The 26,246-nt window shown below is 38.2% G+C and overlaps 1 protein-coding gene across 2 annotated transcripts in view; it reads left to right on the forward strand.

The window, feature by feature from the left end:
- The window catches only part of PPP1R12A (protein phosphatase 1 regulatory subunit 12A), a 122,884-nt gene that overhangs the window by 25,688 nt on the left and 70,950 nt on the right, over nt 1-26,246 (forward strand). For both annotated transcript variants that reach the window (XM_054188559.1, XM_054188561.1), the window contains exon 2: nt 21,788-21,918. In XM_054188559.1, the coding sequence (XP_054044534.1) occupies nt 21,788-21,918 (131 nt within the window). The remainder of the gene's footprint in view (nt 1-21,787; nt 21,919-26,246) is intronic.

Genomic DNA, 26,246 nt, shown 5'->3' on the forward strand with positions numbered 1-26,246 from the left:
CTACCCGCCTCACAGATTTAGAGCTTGAAGAGTTTGTTCTTTGGATGCCCAAACTATGCTTTCCCCAGAAAGAAGCCAGATTCCTGAATCTTCCCGCTTTTATGTTCTGTCCCAAATTTTGAGGACTCTCTCTCTAAATAGACTTTTTATTTTGTCAGGCCATCCGATTCCGAATCTGTCTACTTGCATTGAAGAAAAAGCCCGACGTGTTGTTTTAGTACTTGGAAGTCTGCTTCACGTTCTCAATGAGCAGAGAATTATTTGCATCTGTAATTATGGCTGTTGTATTCTGGTTATGGATACAAATAAATCAGTTTTGTACTTAGACTAGAAGGTTCATCCTTCTGTAAACGGTTTTGGTTTTCCAAATCAGAGCTCTGTCTTTTGACTGTTCCCTAACTAACAATGCCAGTTAATAATTACATAAAATTAAAACATTGAGATAAGTGGAAACATAGTTTTCTTCTTTTCCTCGGGAAATTAAAAAAAGTTAGAGCAAACCTAGGGGATGTAAAATTTAAGAAAAATCTTTGAAGTTTACTTTCATTTTCAGATGCAGGAATTGTTATATGTAGGGGTGCTATAGTGGTGTGATGGCTGCTTTGGCATTAGGGTGGGTGGTGTGCGTGCTGAAAGTTAACATAATTTTCCAGCGTGCTTGCAGGAAAAATCCAGATGCTTTTGTAGACAATATAGTGTAAATGGTTACATTAATCTGAAATGGAAGGTGTATGAAGTTGATCTCACTACCGGTCGTTTTACTGATTCTTTAACGTGAGTGGCTGGAATAGTAGCTAATAGATTGTTGACGTTGTCGTTCAGTTTGTAAGCAGTTGGGTTATGGCAGAGGGAATTCCAAAACAGCTATTAAAAATTAATAGCATAAGCCATGTGCAATGGAGGAAACACATTTTGAGTATTTAATGGATAGAATTGTTGGTGACTGATACTAATTACAGTTTGTTATTACTGCACATTGTTTCACTGAACATATTTTATTCCCATGATAGACAGGCTAGCCGCAAACTAAAATTTCACTTCTCTGTTAGGGAAAGGGATTTTTAGGTACAGAATTCTGCATTGAAAATAACAGCTCCCAGCATCATGCTACATGAGCCTGTGTCATACAGGCTATTGGTAAACAGTGCATATGGTAAAGAGGAAGTGGAGATGCTTTCAAAAATTGCTGAGTAGTATTTTTTATATTAGTTACAGAGATTAGTGTCTATGTTAGATGGAGTATATTTTCTGAGGCAGTTAGACCTGGCAGCATCTGGAATTTATTGGAAGGAATAGTTCCATTCAGATTGTTGTAAACTACGGACACATTTTTCAGCCTTCTTGAATCAGTAGACTATTGATTGAAGAATTATATTTTAGTCCCAGCTAAAGCAGGTGCAAATGTCCTACTTAATTTAGTCTGGTATACAGAATACTGTGAGGTTTGGATATTTCTGTCTGAAAAGGAAACCCAGTGTTGACCACACTGTACAATTTATTGGCAAAATTGAGTTCTTTTGAAGTATTAATCCTTGCTGTGAAATTCATACCTAAAAAGAGACTAATTTACTTAATTATTTAACCTTTTAATAAACGCAAATACTAAGTGAAGATAACATCTAAGAGGAATGGCAGAGTTCTCTAGTAATTTTGGTACTGTGTTAGAAGTCTTGCTTCCCAACATTTAAGTGCTTGATTCCTTTTGGGAAAAAAAAAATAAATCCTAGTGCTAGGACGATAATGTCATCATGCTGGCACATACCTCTAACTAAGGCTTTTTGTATTCCTGTATTTGTTTGTCTAACCCTAATGTCCGCATATATTTCTTGCCCCTTCTTTGAGATTGACAATGTTTTCCTTCCATCGTCTGGAAAGCTCCCCTGCCCTGCTGAAGTGGAAACCCTGCAGTCCTCTCTATTTTGCACCCCCGCCTGTTCAAGAATGGTGCTTTCTCCGGTTCTCCCTGCCCTTTCTCTGTAGACTGTGTATTACCATCTCCTTATAAGCCCTTGCTCGTTAGAGTTATTCTTGTTGGAATCTAGGCTACAAATAATCTTTCCATACAGCAAGTTGCTGCCTCTGATAAATGCAGGCTGCAGCCAGTGGCTGGCAGGGAAATTCGTTTGCTGTCAGACCCTTGAATGGTGAATTAGGCTTTTCTGGTACTTTTCATTTGCACCAAAATCAAGGATGTTGTGTTTATGAATGCTCCCTGCAACTTTGAAATTGATCTAGTCTAATATTACCTAAATAAATGTGTTCAGTTGAATGTTATGCTGTAGATTCTTCTGGAATCTACTTACATGAACTCAGTTAAGGCAAAAGTAATGCTATATCTGTAAGATTTAATTCTGAAGTGTATTTTAAAACTGTACTGCAAATGCTCATGTTAACTATAATATATAAACTGAAAAGACTGCATGGGTCTGATTTGTGTAAGCATTTTCCATGGGAATCCCAGTGCCTTATATGGTCAACTTGCTTTGTAGTGTTTTAGTGAAATGAAGGCAGCCATCCAACAGCGAAAAAAAAAAAAACAGCCCAGCTGGCTTTAGCTTTGTGTATAATACCCTCTTTCTTGGCCTCCTTCAGTAGCACAGTAGCTAATTATTAAAACTAAAAATGTGGCAAGAGCCTATGTAGCTAGTAGAAGAAATTCCTTTTGTGGCAGTGACTGTATACTAAAGATTTAATGCTAATTTAATAAAGAATAGTAGCACGTTGATAATACAGCTTTGTTGCATAATGAACTTTTGCCATCAGATAAGCTTTACCCAAGCTTGTTGTAGACTGGTGATAATTCCTGTAGCTGTTATAAACAGAGTTTAGTCGACAGAATCCAACATGCATTTTTTTCTGTGTGTTTGACCTGTTTACTAACTGCTTGAATAGATGCTAACAGTTTAAATAAGTGCCTGTTGAGGCTTGCATATTAAGGGATTGCTTCAGAGAGGTCTGGTTCAGGTTCCTCTGGAAAGAGCATTTGAGTATGGTGGCACCAGTCATTGAAAATGACTATGTTTGCAGTGAGGTAAGCTACCCTGTATTTACTCTCAAGTATGAGGATGCACATAAGCTTTACTGTAATTCTTCTTGTGGTAACTTATGTACCTATACTTTAAAAAACCCTCCTGAATGAGAGGCTAGACTGTTAAACTTAGTCATATCTCTTTATTCAGATACACAGAATCCTGTTTTACAAGAAGTGTGATAAATTGAGAACTCAAGAACATCAGTACCTTTATTTCGAATACTAATGAAAAACACAATGTATTTTCTATTGCAGAATGCAAAAACCAGAGCACATTGTCACTTACCTACTGTGATGAGAGTAGTATGCAGTAAAAATGCTATAGTATTTGTTTGACTTGCAGTGAAGAGAGGTTTTTTTCTATATCTGGACTGCCTAAGGCCTTTAAGGCTCTTTCAGTTAATCACATAGCTCTAGTGCCTGATTTGTGTAAAAAGGAACAGCCAGTCTACTGAGCTCAGTAATAAGTCATCTCTGCTTCTGCTGATAATGGGGCATTCCGATCAGCTTTCAAAAAGCAGCTTTTGTTTTTTAATGTCTTTTGGTCTCACCTCTTTACTAGTTTTATGTAATGACTTCAGCTCCTTGTACTAGTAGGGTAACAGCTGATTCCTATTTACTCTCTCAGTATTACTTATGATTCTGTTGTCCTTTATTATATGGTCGTCAAAGTCATTTTGTTCCAGGCTGTAGAGTTCTGGCCTATTGAGTTCTCCTGTTCTCAAGCACAGTCTATACCTTTGATCAAAAGTTCGGATCTCTACAAAGGCTGTTCTCTTACTATTTTCAGCTAAAAGCTATGAAGAAGGATGATACTTTTTTCTTCAGCCAGTCAGGGTTGGGTTTGCCACCATGGTAGAGCATTCAGTCAGTTGTAGCTGCCAAATGACAGCTGGATGTTTTCCAAACTTAATCAGATTGGGAGAAGCAAAGACAACGGCTTCTTGGATGGATCTCCGTTTTTAATATTCTAGTGGTTTGGAGGCTATGAGGATTTTTCAGAACTCCTTTTTTCAAACATTTTCAGATTCACCAGAAGAGTGCTTCAGAAAAAAGCTGATATCCAACAGAATTTACAAGACCTAAAGAAAAACTGCACTACTGTACAGTGATATGTCTAAGTTAATTTTAAATATGGTGATTCAGAGCATGGAAGCAGTACAGATGTCACGTCGCTGTGGATTTCTAAAATTCATTTAGAGGTACGCTAGTATTATCTGTGCTGTGACCTCTTTGCCTCCACTAGCAAAGAGGAGGAAGCTGTAAGATGCAAAAATAGAGTAGGGATGTAGGAGTGAGTCAGAAGAGTGGAGGCAAAAGCAAGCTGTCAGATGTGGGCTGGCTGTCAGGATGAAACTGAGAGTTTGGAAAATTAAATGGTAGTGTGGAAAAGGAAGTGGGGAAAAAAGGCTGATGCTGGGAATACTGAAATAATGGAACTTGGGTGTTGGTGTGTTGGATATCAGGTAATTAATGTTGCCCGTGAAATCTGTACTTCGACTTAACACGCATTAACCTTTTAATACTCTATTATGTCATCATACCTAGATTATAGGGCCTGTATAGAGGATTTGCTCTTGGGATAGTTCAGGACATCTGATAAAAGATTCTGTTGCTCATGCTCATTGCTTTGTCAGGGAGGGAAAAAACAAGAGAATGGTTTATAGCGTAGGAGACTGCAGGGAAATCTGTAGAAACATTATGCACTTGCGGCTGTGTAAGTGTAATGAAAGGAAGCTTTTCTTTTGACACGTGAAATGGTGTATATCCTTAAACCTCAGTTCCACAGTATTTCAAATTGCATGGTTAAATCAGGGGATATGGCTTATGATAACCTTTTTGTCTGTTTACTGTCTGTAAAATGATAACTTTCTGGTGGAGGTTTTATGAAAATCCTGCTTATGTACCTGAATGGTTGTAAGTGCTGATAGGTAGGTAGAAGAGAGCCCATGAGAAAATGAGTTCTGTTTGGAGCAAGATTTGAGTAATACAGACTGAACACTAAACAGTGAAGAAAAATCCATAGTTTTGAATAGCTGCCTGTTATGAAAGCACCAATTATCTCATTGATCGAATGAAAGAAGTTCCTTTGGCCGCAGGGAAGTAGTGGTCATGTAGGACTGTACACAGGTCATACAATTGGGGGGCAGTTGCTTTGGCTTAGGCAGCATTAATTAAAGCATTTCCTAGTCCTGAAATATTTAGCTGTTCAGCCTTACTATTGCTTATATATAGGTCTGTGCATAAATGAATATATAATGTAAAAGTGGAGTCCTTAGAGAAGCATAAAGCTTAAGCATGTTTTGGCTAATTTAATAGTGTAAATTAAGCTGTCAGAACAGCTTTTCCCTCCAGGAATTCTTGTAGAGGTGTGCACCATAGAGGAGAAAAAGCAAGCTCAAGGCAGCAAAGGTAGTTTTCTGGCGTGTTGGGGAGTGGGTTTCTCTTTTCTGTTTAAGATGGAGGCAGGTTCTCACCGTGCACCCTGAGGTATTTGGAGCATGGCCTCTAGCCAGACGGATAGATCTTTCATGAAAATAAATGGAGAACCAGTTTTAAAAACCGTTTGCGTTGCAGGAGCTTTCAGTTTGCAGCATGGATGGTGAATGATTGCATAGTTAGGCCAGATGGGCCTTCATCCGTTTGCCTGAAATGAGGAAACTTGGAAGTCCTCCCTGTCAAACCCTACCCCTGCCCTTGCTGCTGCTCTGTCCCTGCCAGGGCAACTGAATGGTTACCTGCTGAAACTCTGCAGTGCATAGACTTCCCCCATGCTCGGGCAGTGTATATACTTTCTCCGTATCACAGAATGACAGAATGGTGGTGGTTAGAAGGGACCTTTGGAGATCATCTAGTCCAACCCCCCTGCAGAACCGGGTTCACTTAGAGCCAGCTGGACAGGAACGCATCCAGGTGAGTTTTGAATATCTGCAGAGAAGGAGATGCCACAACTTCTCTGGGCAGCCTGTTCCAGTGCTCTGTCACCCTGAAAGTAAAGAGGTTTTTCCTCGTGTTGAGATGGAATTTCCTGTGTTCCAGTTTGTGCTTGTTTCTCCCTGTCCTGTCACAGGGCACCACTGAAAAGAGTCTGGCCCCATCTTCTTGACACCCATCCTTTAGATATTTATAAGCATTGATGAGATCCCCTCTCAGTCTTCTCTTCTCCAGGCTAAACAGACCCAGGCCTCTCAGCCTTTCCTTATAAGAGAGATGCTCAATTCCCTTGATCGGCTTCGTAGCGCTCCGCCAGACTCTCTCCAGTAGTTCTGTGTAATTTTTTGGGTTTTTTCCACCTGTTTACTTTAGCACTTGTTCTTACGTATTTGTGGGGGAAATGCCGTCAGTAAAGTCAGTCACATTGCTATGACTGTCCTTGAAGCCAATGTGCTTTTCAACCAGGCTTTCATTTTTGTGCTCTTTGATAATAATCATCTTTAACTAGCAGTCTGATGTACAAGAAGCAGACTTTAAAACATCTATGATTAATTTCAGATGACGTGCATACTCCTAAGGTCAGGTAAACAACAGACTTCTGGGTTCTTGTTATTTCTTTCAAGCTGACACAGTCCTGGTAAAACGAAGGCGAACGCGTTTTCTGTCCTGGTGCAATTCAAAGATGTCAGCAGTCTCTCAGAAGTTAGAAGTCAACACAAGTGAGTTACTACGTAATTAGAGATGTAGACTTTTACCCCTTTATCCAGAATCCCTTCTGAGAAGGAAAGTCAGAAGTGGCTGTAGCTCCAGGTGCCACAGAGGCAATACTGTTCTTTGCTGCCTTGAAAGGGCGTGCTCTTTTTTCTTCCTCCCACCATGCTGTTTTCTTCCCCTCCTCTTTTTTTATTTATTTATTTCAGTGGGTGGGGAGGGAGAAAGGGTTGTTTCTGCCTTGCTGGTGACTTAAATTGGCTAATGGAGAGTCTGACAAATGCTTTTGGGAGTGTGCAGTTGAGAATGAGGAGGGAGACCGAGACCTCCCTGTTTGTCAACAGTGAGCTCGTGTAGAATCATGCCCTGAGTGATTAGCGTCTGTTAGCACAAATGAGTTAGGGTTTGCTGGTTTTATAGCACTACCTCCTGCAATGAACAGAATATTGCTTAAAAGTCATCTTGAAACATATAAATGCAAATTATCCAATAGGGTTGGTGTTTATGAGTAATTTGAAACATTGTCATCTCCTGAATGCCAGAGATTCTAATGCAGAATATTCAGGTGAGGGTCTAATTATTATCAACTGCAATATTGTTTTTGTATAACTGCCTAAAATCAAATGTAGCAGAGGAAGAAGATCCTATAAGCTCAATTAGAATACATTCTTAAAGTGTCTGTTTTTATTAGCATTTGACGACAAGAAATTTTACCAAAGATATTTTCTGCTAACCTCTTAAAAATGTTATGTGCTGCTAAAGACAGTGGAAGAAATACGTCAATGTCTTACTTTGACTCAAGTAAAAGCTGCTTGCAAAGTGACACTGTTGATGAAGTAGTAAGGATAACTACTTAACCTTTTTTAAGAAATATTTTGGTTTTCTGGCACGTTTCTTTAGTGCCCTTTCTCCTTGAAACTGATGTCAGAGCTTCCAAATCTGGCATGCAGGACTGAGAAGCTAGAGATGAACTGCCACAGCATGTGTAAGAATGTATGAATTCCTTGTGCTCTGGCAAAAGAGCAGATGGCATGACTGCTGTGTTGATTTTGGCATGGATGGTATGGCTTACAGTTGCTCATCTAGGTACAGTATTTTCCTGGTACTTGCTTGCTCTTCAGAAGGTTAGCGAAAAGTGGAAAATTTAGAGGTTGCTAGACTACAGGTTTACCTTTACACACAGAGATAACTTGGTTTGTGAGGACCAAAGGCTCAGTAGAGGATGGGGAAAGCACAGCTGTATCCTTGCCCTTTTTGTTAGCTCTGCCCTAGATGTTTGCAGAGAATGAGGGGATGGTAGGCGCGACCTCTTCAGCCAGCGCAGGTTGTGCCACGCAGAATAGGCAGTGACCACAGCTGGGACTTGGAGAGTCCTTAAGTCTTGCCATGTGAGATGCTGCAGATCTGCTGTCGATAAGTGTTCGGTGGCAGTGGTGAAGGTGATATAGCATGGATTGTAGTACACAAACAAATATGCCAGAATGAGGATGGAGACATTGCCAGTACTGGAGCACACGCAGCAGTCTGAAGAAAAAGAAGGTGCTGTTGTAATATACTGATTGAAGATGTAACATTCTTAGTATACTGACTCTCGTAATATATCGTTGACCAAAAGTCAGCGTATATCTTCGTTTCCTCCTGTATCAGAGTAAATACGGAGCTGAGGAGGGTGGTTTGCTTTTCCCTTTAATGCCACGAGGAGAACGGTAACACTGGTTGCAGATGCAGACTAGAGGACTGCTTCTCAAGAATACTCATTTTCTGCTGGCTTTTCATGCATTGTGTGCTAAAACACACAGTGGAGTTAGTCTTGGATACTTGATGTGATGAGGGGCTACTATGGCCATAAATAGAGAAATCTGTTTTAACTCAGATTTGGGGAAACATACTTAAAGGTGTCCTCTGATGAGGAACCCTATTCAGGTTCTGCATCTGAGGTGTTCTTGCTGATAAGCTTTCATGAACATTCATGAACAGCTGCCCTGTGTGGAGTCAACATTCATCTGGCAAGGCTACAAGCTTAAAAAGCCTCGTTGGACCCATGTTTGTTCACAGCAGTGTTTGCTGGTGCCCCAGGTCTTCAGAATGTGTGTCAGCTGGGGTCCTTCAGTGTTGACCAGGTCTGGCCCCATGGTGCAAGAAAAGCAGTGGTGCTGTTGGTGAAGCTAAGCAAGCCTTTGAGGTAGTATAACTGTGTTGTCACTGTATTGCTTTCCTGCTAATAAGCTTAATGAACCTCAGTTACCTTGATATCTGTCACCTGGATTTTTTTTGTGTGTGTTTTTTATTTATTTTATCCAGTACGGCTGACAAGCTAACTTTTTTAGGCATCTGTGTTAGTACTCTGCAGCACTGGTACAGCGTTAACAGTCCTCTGCTGTTTCCCAGGTATTTCAAGATCTGTTTAGAAAATAAATATTGGCAAACTTGAAGCTGCCTTAAGTTCTTGAGTAGTGACTAGAGAGCTGCCTAAGCATACTTGTGGTTTGTATTACCAAGATTTACCGAGTTAAATAGTGAAATGTGGGTTTTTCAGCATTTTTCTTTATAACTAGTAGACTAGAAGCTACATAGACCTCATTATGCAGGACAAATAAAACTTTCTGCTTCTTTCAAACCAGGAAGTGGAGCTATTTGTTGACAAATTCTCTTTCTCCTATATTATTTTTATCCCTATATCATTGCTATTTTTTTTCACATTCTTAATATATTTCAGAAATGCTTTAGCATTCCTGCCCTGCTGGCTGTGCTTTTTCATTGATGTTCATAGCATTCCTTTCCAATTTTCTACTCTCTGTTATTTAAAGTTTATACCATTTATACCTATTTTTTAAATTCTAATTTTATATTGATTTCCCCAGTTTTATTTATTAAATATTTTATTTTTAATTATTGCCATTCCTTTGCTTTATTTCTGTACTAATGTAACTTCCTAATCAAATTGCATTGTAGAATAATTGCTTGGTCCGTGGGATACCCATTCAAAAAAAAAAAAAGATGACTTGAAAATTGGCCCTTTTAAAATACCATGTATTGTGTATATATAGTGGTATATACTGTTGTAGATGAGTCTATATAAACTTAGATTATTTTACACGTTGACTGTTGTCTTCATGTCCATTTTTCAGTGTAATTGGGATGTAAGCGGTTTCCTAGGAACTTGTGATTACTTGCAGTTTCTTTGTTAATCTGTCATAATGAGTTTCTAATGGGACAACTGTACTGAAGTATTTCCTGTTTAGATAGACCGGAGGGAGTCCGATGTCGAAGCTGGTGCTTCTGTCTTGCTCTTTTGGAAGAGAGAAAGTTCACAAAGTGGATGTTGTTTTTACGTTTGTAGCTGGAGATAAATTGTTAGACGTCTCCGTTAAGAAGTACTCATGGCTGTTTTCTTGTGCTGGTGAAAAATTTGGATACAGTGGAAAGATAGCTGTTGGAGGTGGGGCTGGGATTGCTGCCGGGGCACAGGAAGCACACACAAGTGAGCGCCAGGTTTCTCCTCCCTTCCAGCCAGCCAGGGTTTGCTCAGCAAGTTCATGATGTGGCTAGCCTATTGAAAATAGAGTATTAAGTTACACTGTGGCAAAAATGCCTTTTTTAGAAGTTGCAAACCGTATCTGTGTAGATGAACAGCTGCATAGCTAGCCTTTGAGAGAGAGGCAGTTTGGTGTTGAATACTTTTTTTTATTCTTTATACTTGACAGAGGCTCATAGTACATTTGATTATCATCTCCTTATTTGTTTGTACAAACAGTTTCGTTAACTATACTAAAACATGGCAATGTAGGCAAGGTATTCCATGTAAGTTATTTTAGAAGATTGTTTATCAAATTTAGCAAAGGCACAGCATGAGTACACCCTTATTTAACTTCGACGGGATTCCTGAAGTGCCTAGTCTGAGTTGAATTTTGCCTTTAGGTGTATTCTGAGTTGATCTTATCCTTGCAGAGGATTTATTTGAGTCTTGGTGACCTTTGATGCAACTGCCTTACCTTCTGGGGATCACAGTGACATTTCTTTTGTGCAGATTAAATGAGAAAAAAGGCTTTGGACAAGTTGTTCCAAGTGATGCTGTGTGTTTATCGACAATACAAAATGTGAAATTGTATATAAAATTACCTGACACAGAATTTTTTAATATCGTCTATACCTTATGTACTCCTGTGTAATTTCTTCAAACTTTCAGCAAATCAGAAAGCAAACCAGTTCCTTTAGGTTGTATGCTGAATATATTTCTGAGGTCAGAAATTAATTGAGCTGTTCTAAAATGCAGTTATGTATATATGTGTGTACCACAGCTAGTCTTTTCCAAAAGGGAAAATTGGAGAGCTGCTCTTGTTTTTTCTGTTGAAAAGTGAAGTTAAAATGCATATACATTACTGATGAGCGTAAAACATACTGTGCTGTCCAGTTTTAAGAAAGAGCAACTGTTTGCTATTTACTGTGACAAGTTTGGCTCATTTGCTTTTGTCTAATTTCACTGAAACTCCATGGTTTTCTACTAAAATTTTAGTGAGGCTGTCAGAATATTATTCTTCCAATCTAGGTCAGCTTTGAGTCTTAGTGGCTTTTTTGAAGAGCTGAAAATGCTTTCCAGTTTATCTAGGTGATTCAATGAATCACAAGTTTGATCATAAATTGAAAAATTTACTGAGATTTATATTAGAGAATGATAGCTTTTCTTTAGCAAGTCTAGGAACAGAAAGTAGGAGCAGCAATATATTCTTTCCTTAAAAATGGAAAGCGATGAGAAGCAATTAGTTAAGTTTCCTGTTTATGTGTAGTACTACCTTTGTTTAATTGGGTTTGTGTACAAAGTGCAGTTTTGGTAAACTAATATATTTACCACATTTAAGATAATTTGCTTAATGTTTAAGCAATTCAAAATGCCACTTTTACTTCTAATTTCATTTTTGTTTCCATTCAGGTACAACACGATTATATTAATTCTTTTGCATATCAAATATTTATAAATCTAACTTGACGTATCATTCATACTTCACATGTACTTTTTTATTCTGTTAAATTGAATTGGGGTTGGAACTAGATGATCTTTAAGGTCCCTTCCAACCCTAACCATTCTTAAAAAATAAAAAAAAAATAGGGAGGGAATAAGCCCTGAATGATATCAGCCTTACCAGCTTACTAAAAATATGCTTTACTTCTAATACAGTGTATAATGACGAGGATAAAACCACACATAGCAAGTGCTAATTGAATGAAGCATTCATAGGTGTGTAGTTGCAAATTTGGGTCTCTTACTGCCTTTTTGTACCTGTAGTCTTGGTTTCTTTCTGTTAAAGATGCTTTTTACTGTCAACGGTAATGCGTAGTAGGAAAGTACACACAGAAAGAGTTTGTCTTGGTTAGTTCAGTATCTGTCTATCTGTGTATCTAGTTTAGCTCTACTAACATGTATGTTTTTTTCCCGTGTTGGGTTGAAGGGTTATCGTTGTTTTTATTTAATTCAATGTTATTACTTTTATTCTACTCAGCTTTGCCACTTCACTTGGCTAAAATTAGAAAGCAATGGGAACTTCCCCTAGATCCTGCTAAAGCAGAAGTTTAAATGTCAGTTGACGACTAGATCACTAATGTAGCCCATAAGAGTTCACAGCGGAGCACTGATAGATGTGGTCACGTTTGCTTTCTTCCAAGGCAGCGCCCAGTTTTCCTCTCCGAAGAACTCAGAGCTGTATAGAGGTGACAGGCAGAAGCAAAGGAAAAAAGGGAAACTTGGCACATGTGGTTTAAAGTAAATCCAAGGAATGTAGAAGTGAACAAACCTGTTTGTTGATATAAACAGATTCTAGTAAGTTTTCTTGATACCTTTTTGTTTTGCTAGGTGATTAATTTGATTAAGAAAGTGTATTAGAGGGTATCAGTATATTAGGTATTTTAAATTGAAAAGCTGCTTTGGCACATGAGTTAGTTTAGTTGCCCGTATGCTAAAAGCAGATGTTTACTGATGAAAAAAATTAAGTATTTGAAATATGATTGGTATATTCTTAAATTTTACTGGGATAGAAATACATTACTATGTGACACTGCCATTTCCGTCTGAAATTTAATATTTACACATTGTGTGACCATGAAAACTAATCACAGTCTGCCAAAATTGTAACAATAAATACTCTTAATGAAAGCATAGCTGTATAATGGCACTGTATTTTACAGTATGAAAATTTTGTTTACTCTTAAAACCATTTCTTTTCAATGAATAAAGACTGCTTCTCTACCTGTGAGGAGGTAAATGTGGAGGGTTGTGTATCTATGTCCTACTGAGCATGGTGCATCAGCCACAACTGTTGAAATTGCCTCAGAAAACAAACTGCGAAGGCACAGGCCAGAAGAATGAGAAAGCCATTTATGAAGTGAATGAGCCTGAAATTCGGTTCTGGATTTAACTCCCAAATTCACAGATTTGGTGCTGCTGGACAAGTGGCATAGGTTTCGACAACATGTAGCTAAAATGAGAATCTGTCATATGTGATTTGTGCATACCTACCTGCCTAAGCCTTCGGGGTTGAAGGCAGCTTGTGGATTTGTACTTCATACCAGCTGTAATACCGTGCTGTGGGTCAGATCTTAATTTCTCCATTTCGCTCAGTAAACACATGCACTTTCACCTGTAGTGTGGTTATAAAGCCGACTAAGAAACCTGAATCTACATTTAAAAGCAAGTTCTGTTGTTCCACAGAATTTACTACTTTTGATTTTAAGTTGAAGGAAACCAGACAGAACAGCAGAAGCGGTTTCTCAAATGCTTAATGCCATGAGTTTAAGGGAGATCCTCGTTTGTGTTGAAGTTTAGGTGAATGTTGCTTCATACAGTCCTTTGTGTTCAGTATCTTCACGAACTTCATGTCACTATATCGAGCCAGGAGACAAAAGGGCATTGAGGCAAATAGAACTGCTCCAATATCGGTATTTTTGTCTTTGGATGCTGTTTGGTTTGATATCTTCTAAAATAGTTTTGTAGGGGCTAGCCTTTTTTCCCATGACATCTAATTTTCCCAGCTTTTGTTTGGGGTTTTTTTTTTGGCAGGCTTTTTCTAGGTATTTTTTTGGCAGGTTGTCTTGAGATTTTTCTTTGAGTTGAAATAAATGAATACCAGTAAAGTTTAATATTGAGCATTTAGTATGGTACTTTTAAAGAAGAGATAAGTTCTAGTGTGGGCATTTCAAGTGTTCCTGAAAATACATTTGCACACAGCTAAAAAAGAAAACAAATATTTATTTGAAAGATTTCTATGTAATAGTAGGTAGCCTGGAATAGTTGGGGGGGGCAGTTTGCAGCAAGAACAGGAAAGGAGGCATTAGACTGGGTTGTTTTTTTCACATAATGTTTGTCAGAGTGAGTCTTGATCCATTACTGGGATTGCTAACAGGAATGGTAGCATCTCTGGTTATAGTAAATAACATGTTGTGGCTAACTCTCCTCTTCCCTTTATCTCAGCGGGAGGTTAGAGGACAATAATTCTATCTCTACTTGAAACATGCTAAAACCACTTAAATGTATGTATTCTATTAAAGTCCTGATTAAGAACTATGATTAAGCATTCATTAGGGTTTAAATAGTGGGAAGTCCCTGTGAAATTGGTTTTATAACACGTAGATTATATCAGTCTCAACAGCGATAGATTTTAGTGTTTTTCATGAATTGTGCCCTTAATTAAATTTACAGGTTTAACTATAAATTACAAACTAGCAAAGCTCAAGGGCACGTAAGTAATTTAGTAGTTCAGTGTAACAGAGAAAACAAGGCAGAATTGCAGTACAGAAATTACATTATGCCCTTACTGAATATTTGAGCTAAATAATTACCAGTTTTGTGTAGCTCCTGGTTTTATCTACCTCTTAGAGCTGAAATAAAATCTAAGTGAACTTCTGTTGAGATATACTCGTGCATATGACAAGGTGTTTACATGAAGTGGAATTAATAGCTTGAGAAGTTTGAGTTCTGGAACGATTTGTCTATTTTTGTCAATGTTTGACAGCTCTGCAGCATTCGAATTAAGTAATGATGGTTAATGGGTGCTCGGTTTCAATAGTCTCTGCATGCCTTCCCCGTGAGACTTGAATGGACATGAAATGTTGCATCAGCTTCAAGTAGTGTTTTCTCTTTAGGAGAGGGTGTCTTGCCCACCTGCTTTTGCAGGTGTCTAAAAGGATTCTCATTTTCTACACTTAGAAGTGAAATGTTTCCAAGAAGATTCTCCAGAGAAAAGTTTGCTGCCCTGCAGTGGGGGAAAGGGCTTGACACTGAAGTTTATGCCAAGATTGACTCCTATTCTGGGGTGAGAGAAATAGAAACAATAAAGTTCAGACTGCCAGAACTTGCAGAAGCAAAGAGATGCTCTTGAAATTATTTGTTAATTTAAGTTATTGGATATGGAAACTATCACTTCAACAATTTTGTGTGGACCAACTCTTCAGGATTTTAAATAGTAGGCCATTCTTAACTGGAAATAACACATACATGCCTCATACACACATTATTTACAAACAAGTTAAACAAAATAACACTAGCGTAGCAAAAGTAAACTAGTTCTTGTAAACTAGTTTATCAAGAATATTTGCAAGGTAAATCCTTTTAAAAAGTAAAATATGTAATCCTAATGTTTTGTCAGTATGCAGAGATATCCGGTATTACTCCAGCCCACTGAAAAATAGAAGCTGTGACTTGTGGGTTAGCTAAATGAACACTGGAAAGATTATACTTAATTTAATAATTGAGCAATATTTGTCATCCGTAATACTAGATTAGTGCCTGAAGTTCTGTTACAACACCAAAACCATCCTGTTTTTTACCGTAAATGTGAACATCAACAGCAGCCTTTCCACCTGTATGAACTACATTAAAAAAGAATAGTCAGTAAATGTAAAATAAGTGCTTTTATAGTGATTCCTTAAATAGTAAATAAGTTTAATAATCACTAATATTTCATGACCTAATTTGTTGGTCATTCGTATTATCCTTTATCCTGGAAGTGTTCCCAAATAGTCAGTGAGTCTTAGGACATTGTCATTACTAATATTAGACTTTTAAGATGTCATTTCTTTGTACGACAACAGAGAATTAATGACCTGCAAACAAATTCAAGGTCCAAAAAATATTCTTCCTTTGTTCTAGTGGCTGTAACTGCCAGGTTACCTCGAATCTGTATCTTGGAAATTAGATACAGCTTATGGTTTCATTTCATACACCCTACTGCCACTTCACTTGTTTGTGCTGTGTTCTTAATTAATGTGCAGCATGAATATGTTACGTACCAAAAGTGGTAAGTGTTGCTGAAGATTGCTTTGGATCTTTTAGCCAAATTTCTTTTTATGCCTTGTCTATTAGTAGTTTATTGAAAGAAAAGAAGAAAAAAAAAAAGAATTGCAATATATAAGTTTATTCTTTTTTTCCCCAAGGAGAGTGAAGATGAACAGACGATGTTCATAAACAGTGTCACTAGTGAACTGCAATGTCCTCTGTCCTAGCAAAACCTTTCCTCATGAGGGTAAAAATCATTGTAGACTGAGATTATGGGGATTATCTGGCAGTGCTGAGCTCACTGGTGGACCAGCGAGAAGACCCAGGTAGAAGTGACAATTGTTGAGTTCACACTGTGACCTGCTTTGTGGCAGCATCATTTCAGAGGACTTATCCTTAAACCGCCTTTTCGTGACAAGTGGTGAATTTAATTCTCTGCAACCTCTATTCCTGTCTCAGTTTCAGTTGAAATTGCCGAAGGAGGGAGGACAGCCAGGTAGACAGAGTGAGTAATGTGATTTCCTTAGGAAGTCTGTACAAATGAGAAAGTAGGCTAAAATGTATTGTAAATTAAAAAGTGAGAGTGCTAGAAGTGGTTGCAAGTTTAGAAGTGCCTTCTTTGAAAAGTGTCAGTTTGAAACGAGGCTTTAACACCGGGTTTGTAATGGGTGAAATTTCACAGCAAAACAAAATTTTGGGGTTTTGATTGTGGAATTAGGACACGAAGATGAGTTTCAGAACAAAGCTGCTTCTCTGAATATAAAAAAAAACATTTTAATACAAGCAAAGCAAATAATTCTTCATTAATCAGATAAAGATAATAGTTTATTGCTGTTCTTTACTTATTTATTTGATTTTAAATTTTAATTGCTTTTCTGATCCACTTTAGATCCAGTTCAGCAAAGTATATTGGCATAGCTAGAAGGGTGTGGTGTGTGATGGCAGAGGGAACCAAGCGATCCAGGGTGAAGAGAACAGGAACCACTTTTAACCTGCTCTGCTGCTAGGTGTGGATGCCCTCCCTTGATTTGATTCTCGGGTATGTTAACAAAAATGTTAATGTCCTCCTTCGTTCCATTGGAGTCGGTTCACGAAATAAAGCGAAGGAAGGGATAAACTGTTCTCCAGGCCACTGCGTGAGGTCTTTCTCCTGTTTCCAGCATTCCCACAGGAATTCAAAATGGTTATTTGGATTGGTTTATCCCTTTAGATCTAACGTATTATTCCGTGTTCATATTTTTGACTCCTCTCAGTACTACGAGTAAATAAGGAAAAATGAAATGTGGTGGCAGAGGTTAAACATACAATGGTTATTTTCTGCTGTTAGAGGCAAAATATCTTAACTTGTGTAATAGAAGAGGATACTAATCTGGTAACAGCAAAAGGGTAGGCTTTAATCTCTCTCTAGAAAGTACTGGTCAAATATCAAACGTCTAAACCTCATTAGATGGCATTACCTTATTCTATCTTGTTGTTGATGAAAACCAATAAGAATCGTAGTCCAATGTAAGGTGCATACCATATAACTTTGCTGCATGTATATGGGACAGCAGTCTAACTGATTTCTGAATTTTTTTAAAAAAATATGGACTCGTTTTTCCTGTCTTTGGGGGAGGAGTACTGTCTGCTGAATTCTTTGGGTGGTTACTCACTGAGGGACCAAGCAATCTAGATAGCTCTTTTAAAGCTATCTATTTTTAAGGTTACTTACTAACTTAGGTCTACCCTTCACCTATGTATTTACCGCCTGATAGTAAGGAGAGCCAGCTAGGTCACATGCCACTCGCACTGGGATACGAAGTCATGGTGAATATGGTTAAAGTCTTCCATGTTCAGCAGGCATCTGGTGATCCCCTTCCGAGTGATCAGAAAGTATTTCTGGGAAAAGTTTAAAAGGTTGTTTCACTTAACATAGGCATGTTGTTTCCAGGACAAGTTGGACCTACCTGGGGTTGGTTTGTGTGGGATCTTTGTGTTCTTTGCAGTCCAGGTTTCAGGTGGTTGTACAAATAGAAAGTGGTTTTCTTTTCTGGGCCTTAATATACTACCTTTGAGATTTCATCTCTGTTCTTATCAGAAAAGGTAACCAAACTCCGTATTATCAACTTTATTTTGCTTCCTTTGTGACTAATCAGCTAGTTTCTAAATTAGCTCCCAAAGGAAATGAGGTTTATATGATTGCACTGTCCAGCTGCTGTTCTGTTTGGGGCCCATTGGCTAACTGCCAACAAATTTGGCAGGGTAGTGAGTGCTTCGTGCAGAAATGCCGCCTTTATACCAGTTTGTGAAGGCTGGGAATGGGAATGAGAGACAGTGCATGGGATGAAGGGGAGCTTGAGCACGAGCTCCCATGCTCTTTGCTTTCCCAGGAGCTGGCTGGTGTGTGTGCTTGACAGATTTGGTGGGTGAGCAAACACTTGGAAAGAGCTTTAAGATGACCTGTTGCTTCGCTAAGTGTAACTGAGGCTCTAGGTGGGAAATAAGGACCACGAAGAGGGAGACTGGGGATGGGGAGATGAACGCCAAGAACCGAGATTAATCCTAGAAGGACTGCAGCAAACATGGAAGAGGAAGGCCCTTGTCTGTCTGTCCTCCGTGCAGAGATGGGGACAGAAGTCATTGTGGGAATTTATCTGTTTGACTCACTGTAACATCAGTCGAACTGTTTGTTATTTACATCTTGCATGTATGTTGCTTTTTCCTTTGTAATAACTTTCAGGCTGCGGTCTAGAAGGGCAGAAGTTTAGGAGACTGTTGCTTTAAGTTTATCATGGTGTTCTGACAAGCTTTCTTTTGGGGGTTGAGATGTCAGTCTTTAACAACAGAGGCACTTCTGGCACTTGATAAATACAGCTTTTAGAAGAGACTGCAAAGATAGCGCAGTGACAATCGGAGTAGAAATGGAACAACATGGAGATAAATTTTTTTTATAACATTTGTTTCTTGGCTTTCTGACTTAAGGTACCTACTGATAGTCAGAGGTGTCTTTCACATGGAAAATCCTGAGACTTGATAGGGTCAAACACCTGCTTGCGGTGTTGTTAAGGGGAAAAAGGGGACAAGGGTGTATTATATACATGTTCTTCAGCAGTAGCATCAATTGCATTTGCTTTTCTTCACCTTAAGAAATGTAATAACCTTCTTGGGAGGCCACAGTGAGTTTTCTATAAAATATTTCAGGTACAAGGCTCATTTTAAAGTAATTTTTGTTTGAGGGAGCTCAAAGGTCCTATTTTAAATTATACAGCTGTCTTCCATCTCATCAACTTCAGCTTCTGTGAGTCCTGTCGTCCCATAATAGAATTGTTAGTACAGTTGTTCAGATTGTATAATCAATTATCAGGAACATCATTTAAGCCTCACAAATGCGATCACTAGTGATGTCAGTACTCTCCCATTTGCATATGCAAGTAAATTCTTTTATTATCTTAATAGTTACTTTTATATCATCCTAATGTATATAATCTCACAGATTGTTTATCTTTGCTTGTCATGAATGTGCAATCTCTGATAATACGTGAGAAGTGTTTTTGAGCTCTCCTGATTCTTGCCGTGTATGGCACAATAAACTGCCCAAATTTGGTCAAATATTTTTAGCCACTTAGTCATATGTCTTTTAATGTGCTGCATATGTAAGCTTTTGATTCACTTAGCAACAGTATTTTTATGAGTATGTCTTGCCAGTTTTTCTTATGTATACTTGAAAAATGGGCAAGGATTGCTCTGTGTTGGGTTCTGTCGAAACCAGATGGTCTGGCTTTTTTTTTTTTTAATAGTGTTAATCAATTTTAAGATATCCTTTTTTCACAGATTATGACTTTTAGAGGATTTAAAGGTAGATGAGTATGCAGCATATTGAAATGTAATATTAAAAGATCTCTATTTTTAAATGCTTAGGGAATTTCAAAGTTTTCTGATATGAATTTATTTTCCTCATAATAAGTTGGTGAATATTATGCTATACATAGGATATCAGTGGTCAGGCAAATTGGATATCCAGAAAAACTGGATATATGGCATGTGTGAAATATGGCTAGGTTAATGTTTCTGTTAAGTGTAAACATGTCTCTCTTGTTTTCCTCCTGAACTGAATTATGATGTCTTTCATGTCTTTTCATTTAAGGAACAAACTCCCTTCCAAAGAGAGGCAATTCTTTTCTTTCAGAGCTTGTTACACTAGCATATATGCAGTGTACTCTGGTGATAAGTGGAGAAATTGAAGATGATATGCTTGAAGAATTTGTAGTCTTTATTGTTGGAGTATATTCATCAATTATTTTATTAAAAGAATTGCTGACTTTAGGGATGGATATGACTAAAAAGATAATTCAAAAAATCCTTTGGAAAAGTTGTTTTCAAGAATACTTGAAAAGGTAGGAAGGTTTTTGAATGTTTTCACTCAAGAATGTGTTTTTGGTTTTGATTGAAAAACAAATAATGCAAGCAGTGGACTGCAGTCTAGTTGCCGTCTAGCTGCAAGTTTATGGATGAACAAGTCCAGATGAGACTCATCGTTAAAACAGTTCTGTGTTACATTCTAAACAAAGCCTTAAGTTCGTACCTAATAAAGCAAATGGGGTCAAAGAGGGATAATTTCTTGTTGTTTTTGTTTGGCTGCTTAAACGGGGCAGCAGCACATCTCCCTCATGGTGTGGCTGTTGCCTCAGCACTACAGAATGGAGGAAAGCTTTGGGATTCATGTCGGAAAGCACAATTGCTTAAATAAGGAAGTATGAGATTTTTTGCCATAATAAAGCAGTGTATAATTTTCAGTCTCTATTGCTGTAGAAGTATTCTGAAAAGTAAAATTTATACCTTAATTGCATTTAATTAGAGGCATAATTCTCTAGAAGGATTTAAGAGCCCAGCAGTAAAAGTTCTCATTTCAGCCGTCTGGTTATGCAGTATTGTTGATTTATTAAGCTAAAAAATTAATCCCAGTCTTGTGGGGTCTAGCTGTTCTGAGTCCTTGCTGTCCTGAAATGCAGAGGGACTTTTCTCTCTGTTGCTCTGCCCTTTTAAGGGCAGCAGTATGGAAGTTGGCAAGAAAACTCACTGAGCACCCTGTGAGAAAAATACTCAAACGCAGAGAAGAAAGGCAAAATAGGAGCCAGTCAAGATGGAGATCTCGAGAAAGGCGGTAGTTCTGCATCTGGGCAACAGTGTTTGCTTGGTAATTAAGACATGTGCACAAAAGATAATATCTTTGCATTGTGCCAAATTGATACTCAAGTAGGTTTATAAACAGCAGTGATTTATAGACTGTTAAAAGATGTATGATGGTATAGAATACGCTGCAGTAGAAAACAGCAGGGGGGTGTTGAAATGCAATGTAGCATCCCCTTCCATACTCCTTAGTCTCAACTGCACTATAATTGAAACCACATTACGGTGTTGTTTTCCCAGCTGCTCCCCATCTCTTGGTCACAACAATTCTACTTCATGGTGTAGCTGTTTATTCCATTGCAATATCCACTGGAGTGGCGGAGCTGGGCCTGGGATGGAGCGAGGGCCTGGGGGCTTTGAACCGCTTCATGCGGTGGGGATTGTAAATGGCTTCTCGGAAAACCAGAACAAATTTACCTGAGGAAATCCTATTTGTTGGTTTTGGTAAACTCTGTTTGAATTTGTCTATTTGAGGATTTTTTTACAAACCTTTTTACACCTGCTGCTTTTCTCTGAAATTCTTCTTGTCTTGCTGTCAAACCCCAACAAATAAACCCTATTCCCCCATCATCAGACTTTAAAATACTTAACCTTTTTTTTCCTGAAGATGTTGCTTAAAGATGCACAGTATTGTAGAACAGCTTTAATATGAACTTACTTCTTAAATCTTTCTTTCTTTATAGGCTTGTATAGATGATAACGTAGATATGGTGAAATTTCTTGTGGAAAATGGAGCAAATATTAATCAACCAGATAATGAAGGCTGGATACCTCTACATGCAGCTGCTTCCTGTGGATATCTTGATATAGCAGAGTAAGGCTTTTTCCTCTATTTTTGAAATACATGTATTTTGCTAATACATTGTTAGAGGGGCACTTGAAGCAGATGGCACTCATAAATTGTCTTTTTACTTGCCTCTGGGATGTGTAGTGAAAGAGAATGCTTTTATATTGTGTTTTGGTTGTGAAGTGTGCTGTATGTCTAACTATGCGTTGCATTTTCTCTTTTTAGCTTTCTTACGTTGTATCTTAGGTAGCTCTAAGATGTAAACATTAAGACTGTTCATGACTGTTGGATGATTTTTTTTACATTATTTTATTCTGTAGAAAGGTTGTTACGGGGGGAGGCATGGGGAGAAAGTTACAGTTCACATTTATTAGTAGTCTGAAACATCCCAGGATAAATCTATGTGTAGGAGACTAATTTTGCAATTGCATTTGCAGTCTTGAAACTTTCAGTTTTCAGGTGTGGTATAAAGTTATGACTTTTCCTAATTATTTTGGCTGTGGAGCAAAATCTTACAGCTGCAGTTAGATGCCTGATATGGTATTAGTTAAAGCTTACTCAGTACTAAATTCCAGGAGTGTTTTTGTTGTTATTCTTGAAGCTTGTTGAGGGCCACTGAAGATACGCTAAAATAAATTTTTTCCAGAGGTTGTCTGTTTTAACCTGAAGTAATGACTGATTTGAGAAAATGTGTGGCATGTGTTGTTCAGCATGCTGTTCTTGCAGTAAAGAAGGTAATAGTGTCTTTCTGAAGACCCTTTGGGTAAACACAGACTTCATTAATTCTGCTAAACTCAGTGTGATGTCTGATCCAGTCTAAGACTTGGATAAAATATAAAGTAGTATCTTATCACATAATTATGTTACTGTACTAATTACAGTAGCGAAAGTTGGAAATTTTAAGTTTTGAGGATCGTTTATTGATGTTCTGTGAGTTTGTGAGGTTTGATTGCCTGAATCTTAAGGGAAAGGAAAAATTCTGGAGACTTTTGTATATAGTTTTCACTGGGAAAATTCTTTTTTTGGGTGTTCATTGAGTGAAGTGCTTCGTGTATCCTTTTTATAACTGGGACACTATGTGACTGCTGACTTCTATAATCTGCCTTTCTACATTATGCTGATGTTTGATGCTGTAATCTCCCTTGCATGTACGTTGGAAGTGTTTACTTGTTGGCTATACTATGTCAAGAATTTCCCTACAAACTGAGATAGTATAAGCCTTTCTTCAGTTTAGCAGAAGTAAAACACCTGCCTTTTTCCACAGTAGGAAAAAGCTGAATAAATGTTCTTGGTTTGGCATTGCAGCCTAACGTAGGCAGATGTTCAGGGAAGAAAGAACGATGTCCCTTGTCCACAAGACAGTTTTTCACTATTGACTTGAGTATCTAAAATCTATAATATTGCTGGAGAGTATCATCTGGTTTTTATTCTCTCAGACTGGGATTGGACCTGTCTGCATATTCTCTCTAGGTATTTTTTTAGAGAAATTAAGTTGTTGGAGTATAATCCTGTGGGATGTGGGACATCTAAGCTGTTGGAAAAGCAGTGTTAAGGTGCAAGGAGTTTTGAAGATAAGCTGTTGAAACACATTTCCACGTACAGCTGAGAAGGGTGACCTGACCTGAATGGAGCAAGATTTATATCTGATGAGGCCCATAGAGTTTAGGTTTTCTTCAAACTGCTTCTCCAGGAGCTCAGCTTCAAATAATTTACAAAACTGACAGCAGAATTCGCAGCTGAGGCAAAACTGGAGGAATATGAAAGGATGATACAATAAATCACCAAAGGTTAGAAGTTTCATTTTTATTTGGCCCACAGCACATGCTGGGTCCATCATCTGCTTTAGTGACAATGCATCTTTCTTGGGAATCGTGAGAATGTGTGTTTGTATGTGTCTGTGGCTGAATCTGAGATGTTTAATTTTTAGCGCTAAATGTTCAGGTTCATGGAAAGAAGCTTTTAATTTGGGTAAATTATGGAGCTTACATATATAGTTCTGAAAAGATTACAGCTAATAACTTGTCATCTTTCTGTCCTATATGATATGGACTAGCATTTTGTACAGAACATCTTCTGTTCATTTCCCATTTTCTTAGAAGGTGCAAGACAGAAAAAGAGTGATAGGTTGTGGTGTTTCCTGACTTTGTTGATGAAGGGCTGGGGATAGTCTGACCTGTGCTTTCCTTTATCCTGCTCCCATGGAACTGCCTGTTGCACAGCTCCGTAGGGCTTCTCAGATTGGAGGCTCAGTAATCTATTTCTGCTTCCCCTGCTGCCATCTTAAGTCTCCTCAGGGCTTTCTTCAGATGTAAATAGCTGGAATTTATTTCTCTTGAAATAGCACAATCTGTAAAATCCTCCAAATATCCAAATTTAGTTAATATATTGATTTTGTTTACAATGCTTATATTTTTACAATTCATAAGAAAAATGTGGCAGGATAGCGTACTTTCATTATTTCAGATTTTCATGTCTCAAAATTTAAAATTATATCTGAGAAAGCAACAGAGCTAGGAGATGGAGATATTTTCTGTGAAGAAGTGCATTTCTACATTTAGAACATAATTTATGGACTTTCTAGCACTAGGTGTGTCCTCTCTATGTTGTTCTGTGTTCACCGTTCAGCCTTAGCTTTCTTCAGGTGTGTGTGTACATCACTTTCTAGGCTTAAAAGAGGGAAAGAAATCAGAACTTCTGTTAATGTTGCGTGATAACTCTTGCGTGATTCATAGCTAGGGTTTGAGTCCATGGAATACGACTGAATGGAGTACGTCGGAGTTCACAGATCTGTTAACAGGATGTGAAACATTGTTTCTGCTTTCAAAATGAAAAAAAAACACAACAGTTTGCTCATTACAAACCTTTATAGTACAGTCTTTATCATAGTTTTTCTAATCCTGATATTCATTTGTCCTCTGTAGGGACATTATATTTGGGATGGCTAATGCAGTGTCTTACAGAGTGAGCAAGGTTTCTGTTCAGTCTGCTTTGTAATTGAATCTGTACACAAACAGCTCACATGTTCTTCCTACACGTCCCATCCATTTGCTACTAACACCCATTTCGTATTATGTACAGTAAATGGAAATGACTGGGAGTCACTCCTGAGTTAATACAGAATGGTGCCTGCCCATTTGATCAGTGCAGGAGCCTTCCCATTTCGCTGTGCTTTCACTGAACGCCTGATCCTCTCACCTTCTCTTGCTCTATTAATGCACACATTTTTCTTAAGTAGCACCTGCTGCTGCTCAGGTGTTCCTGAGTGAGTGCACCCATTTGCTGGAGATCTGGGAGAAGTACAGGATATGCAGGTGGTAGGGAGCTTCTCTGAAAAACCCTGGTTGTCTCAGGGAGCCACCACTTCAGCCATGTTTTGGCGCTGGTCCCATGCTTATTGCTAGTGGGCTGAGTGAATTTGTGGTGCGACCCCCACTTGTTGGGGTTTTTATTTTGCTTTCACTAACTGCGCTGTCTGGCCAATGGGCATTGTATTCCCTGTCCCTGTCATCCTCCACTGTGTTCACCAGTCCTATGGCATCTTCTCCCAGCAGCATCTCCTGTCCCATTTCAGTTTTCTGCTCCATTGGAACAGCTGCCTTCTCTTGAATATGCTTCCCGTCTCCTCTAAAAAAATGCATCTTCCAGTTTAAGAAATGTTAGTCTTGTAGAAACCCACTCCAGATGAAATACTGCATGAGAACATAGTTTAGTGTGAAATAAAGCGTTAGCTGGTTGCAGATGGAGAGTTGTGCTGTAAAAGCAAAAACTCTGCCATGGAGGGCAACTGCTCCTTTTGTTTCGGTTGTTGTTTCTGAGATCTGTAAATGCTGGAAGGGCTTCAGCTTACTGGAAATTCTTTGAATAGTTTAATTTTAGAATTGCCTACTTAAGTTAGTGTTCATCTAGTTTATGACCGTGTGAATTGGCTTACGAGTAATTGTAATATGAAAATGTTTTAAATTAAAATTCTTCAAAATTACCAAAACAGGTGGATTTTTGCATAGCATGTTCTCTTTTTCTACACTTCTCCGTTGCTTTTCATATACAGAAAGCTTTACACAAAGGAGCCTTTTTTTTCTCCAATGTGTTAGTATGAGTTAACAAGGCAGCATCGAATGCTTTAAAACAATTATAGTTATGTGGGAACAAACTTTAATGCAGCAGGACTTCACCAGAAATTTTGTGTGCATTCTTTAAAAGATGGTATTCAATGAGTAGGACCCTTAAATTTACCTTTGTAAAACTCTTGTAAAACTGTTTGGGTGTATGTACGGGGGTTTTTTTTATCTGACAGATCTCTTCTAGAACAGTTTAAAAACTTCTATATTATTTCAGTGTCCGGGAATAAACAAATT

Source organism: Rissa tridactyla, chromosome 1 (genome assembly GCF_028500815.1).
Source record: "Rissa tridactyla isolate bRisTri1 chromosome 1, bRisTri1.patW.cur.20221130, whole genome shotgun sequence".
Classification (NCBI taxonomy): Eukaryota; Metazoa; Chordata; class Aves; order Charadriiformes; family Laridae; genus Rissa; species Rissa tridactyla.